This window comes from Phascolarctos cinereus, unplaced genomic scaffold (assembly GCF_003287225.1).
Source record: "Phascolarctos cinereus isolate Bilbo 61053 unplaced genomic scaffold, phaCin_HiC Scaffold_9;HRSCAF=440, whole genome shotgun sequence".
Lineage (NCBI taxonomy): Eukaryota > Metazoa > Chordata > Mammalia > Diprotodontia > Phascolarctidae > Phascolarctos > Phascolarctos cinereus.
This window is the reverse complement of record NW_027556402.1, coordinates 249,714,869-249,718,405: the sequence shown is the minus strand read 5'-3', so window position 1 is coordinate 249,718,405 and position 3,537 is coordinate 249,714,869. Positions and strand designations below refer to the sequence as shown.

At 43.5% G+C, this 3,537-nt stretch overlaps 1 protein-coding gene across 2 annotated transcripts; it reads left to right on the top strand.

Annotated features, from left to right (window-relative positions):
* The first annotated feature begins 232 nt into the window (after positions 1–232).
* On the top strand, positions 233–2,523 carry OR10Q1 (olfactory receptor family 10 subfamily Q member 1). 2 transcript variants are annotated; one of them, XM_078148312.1, is made up of 2 exons: positions 233–374; positions 720–2,523. In XM_078148312.1, exon 2 carries the CDS (start codon positions 1,496–1,498, stop codon positions 2,456–2,458), a length of 963 nt encoding a protein of 320 aa, XP_078004438.1. In that variant the 5' UTR covers positions 233–374; positions 720–1,495; the 3' UTR covers positions 2,459–2,523. The 2 variants fall into 2 exon arrangements, with proteins under 2 accessions (XP_078004438.1, XP_078004437.1); XM_078148311.1 differs by having other exon boundaries at positions 557–2,523.
* Positions 2,524–3,537: the final 1,014 nt, after the last annotated feature.

Genomic DNA, 3,537 nt, shown 5'->3' with positions numbered 1-3,537 from the left:
TTCTACAGCATAATATTGTCATGCCATAGGAGGTAATGTAGGCTGTCAGAGTTCAAAAGGACTTCAAAACATGAAATATAGAATGTCAGAACCAGGTTATGCCTTTGAACACAGGATTCAGAACTAAGAACTTTCGAACATAAAATGAGAGTGGGACAATGGTTTCCACAGAAGTTGGAATGAACCCTAGAACTTGAACTTTGAATCTTCAAGCTGAAAGGAACTTTAGTAAATATGACAGACTGTTAGAACTAGAACAAATTAGGGAGGTCATCTAAGCCAAGCCCTTCCTTATATAAATAAGGATAACTAAGACCCAGAGAGATGAAATGATGAGCCAAAATGACTTTAACCGGGCCTTGAAGTCTGAAATGGTATGATCACACCCTAAGATAATAGTGGTTCAGAAAGAGTGGATTGTCTTGATGTGGAGGCTAACTCCCCAATGACAATGGGTATTATAGTTTTCACAGATAGTAAAATGATGAAATTATCAATGAGATTGAAAATGGAGGGCAGAGTTTTATTTTGTCTTGTTTTTTTTTTTTCATTGCAGTGAGTTTTAAAAATCTCTCTGTGGGAGACACAAGAGAGACAGAGATGGTGAGGCGGGACAAAGAGCAATAGTAGTGAGCAGCAGGCAGTATTGGAAGATGGAGAACACTTTCCATGAGACTGACTCTAAGCCTTGCATCAGCTTCACCTTTTCTTTTCCACAGCTTGCCAGGAATCATATTGAGATAACCCAGCAGGGAGTGAAAAAACTGTGCCAACTTGGAGAAGCCTCCAGAATGCTGCTGAGTCCCCTCTTCTTTCTGCTTCTTTGTTTCATTGCCACATGCCACCTTGGATCATTGCTTGCCACTGTTTCTTCATTCTTTTAAATTTTCCAATGTGTTTAAATCTTGATGACAGCTTTTCTAGATGAGGACAATTATATTGTATCCTGAATTAACATCTTTTCTATAGAGATCAAGGAGAAAATAAATAGTTAATTATACCAAACTTACCTAGCCAGGAAACTACATTCCTAGGCTGGTTATTAAAGAATATTAGGGGCTCAAAGCTTTAGGTTAATTTGATTAATTATCTCCATTTTTAAGCTTTCTAGCTTTGCAAAGAAGAAAAAGCCTCATGGAAATGAGACCTACTTTAAAACCCTCATGAGTTGAACTTTTTATCTCTGAACTAACAGGTCACTTTGAACAGGGAGCCTTTGGGATTCCTCTATCCTCATGGAAGAAAAGGGATGAGAGTAGGTACAGGGACCTCAAGTGATGACGTCCTGAGATGTCCCAGGAGTTGGAGACAGGTGTGGTCAGGGAGAATCCGTTCCAATCACCAAACTGAAGGGAGGGGGGAAGTTTTCCTCAATCAAATTAGCCTCTACTGTGACAAATGCAGAGAAATAATGAAAACGAAACTTTCGGTTGCTGATTTTATTTAGATAAATCAGTAACTCCCCCTGATTTTATATTTTCCTTTAGCAGGTAAGATGGTTCTTCCCAACTTTATCCATCTCAACCAGTCTGGCCCCACTGAATTTGTATTCCGGATGTTTACTTCTTCCCCTAGGATGCAGGCCCTCCTCTTCCTTCTCTTTCTCCTCCTTTATGTGATGATCCTCTGTGGAAACACTGCCATCATCTGGGTTGTGTGCACCCACACTTTCCTCCGTACCCCCATGTACTTTTTCCTATCCAACCTGTCCTTTCTGGAGATCTGTTACACCACTACTGTGGTTCCGTTAATGCTCTCCAACATCTTTGGAGCCCAAAAACCCATCCCACTGGCTGGCTGTGGGGCCCAGATGTTCTTTTTTGTCACCCTTGGCAGTACTGACTGTTTCCTACTGGCTGTCATGGCATATGACCGCCATGTGGCCATTTGTCATCCTTTGCACTACACCCTCATCATGACGCAGAAGCTGTGTACCCAGATGGTGGTTGGCTCCCTGGGCCTGGCTCTCTTTCTATGCCTTCAGCTGACAGCATTGATCTTCACCCTGCCCTTCTGTGGTCACCACCAGGAGATCAACCACTTCCTTTGTGATGTACCACCTGTCCTACGCCTGGCCTGTGCTGATACCCAAGTTCACCAGGCTGTCCTCTATGTGGTAGGAATCCTTGTACTGACTGTCCCATTCCTGCTTATCTGCATCTCTTATGTCTTCATCACCACCACCATCTTGCGCATCCGCTCAGCTGAAGGCCGCCGGCGAGCCTTCTCCACCTGCTCTTCCCATCTCACAGTGGTCCTGCTGCAATATGGCTGCTGTAGCCTAGTCTATCTGCGTCCCAGGTCCAGCACCTCAGAGGATGAGGATCGACAGATTGCCTTGGTCTACACCTTTGTTACCCCCTTGCTTAACCCTCTCATTTACACACTACGGAACAAGGATGTCAAAGATGCTCTCAAAAAATCCATGAGCAGCAAAGCAGCCTCTGAAACTCCATGAAAGAACAGGGTGGCAACCTCACGGTTGGTAGGACAGAGAGATCTTTAAAAAGCACAGTTCTAATATATTTCTCCATACTTTGTACGTAGTCTCTTAAATTTGTTTTCTCTTGCCCCGAAACACTAAGTATACGTCAACATTGTTAACTACAGAACTATCCCAGTAAAAAACAGACATACAAGCTATTCCAAACAATTTAACCCCCTCTTTAGAAATACAGGGGACTTACAGATAAGGAAAGTTAACAGGCTTAAAGCTAGAATCTTAAAGGTCATCTAGTCCAACCTACTCATTTCGTAGATCAGGAAACTGACACATACAGAGGTTAAGTGACTTGCCCAAGGTCATGCAGGGAGCAAATGACAGAATTGAAATTTAAACTCTGGTAATCTAAATTCGGCCCTCTATCCATTACCCTGAAAAGCTAGATGGCACAGTGGGCAGAGCCCTGAGCCTGGGGTCAGGAAGACTCATCTTCCTGCATTCAAATCTGGCCTCAGATACTAACTATGTGACCCTGGGCAAGTCACTTATTGCTGTGAGCCTCAGTTTCCTCATCTATAAAATGAACTGGAGAAGCAAATGGCTGGCCACTGAGTATCTTTGTCAAGAAAAGCCTAAATAGGGTCACAAAGAGTCAGATATGACTAAAGAACAACAGCCTCCATTACCCTGCCCATGCCACTGAAAGGAGTCCAGAGAAAAAACATTCAAGAGTCTTTGTCATCTTTGGATCCAGGTCCCAAGGAGAGGCTGTAGTAGTCTCTCTGTACGAGGATGCTGGAGGCCAGGAATGTCCCATAGAACCACTGTGTGATTCTGATTGATGTTAGAGCTTGACTTATGATCATGATTACCTTAATTTACCCTCTACTGATATTTTCCTACTCCGTCCAGTCCCTAGGAAACATAAAATAAGCAGGTTGAATACAGCACACTTTCCGTTTGCAGTGTGGTGATGGTCTGCTGACTGGCGTAAAAGATGGAGTTGGCTTTGCAATTGGGAATACCTGTCTCTGACAAATACTGGCTGTGTGGCCCTGGACAAGTCACCTGACTTCTGTGTCCCAGGCTAGTCT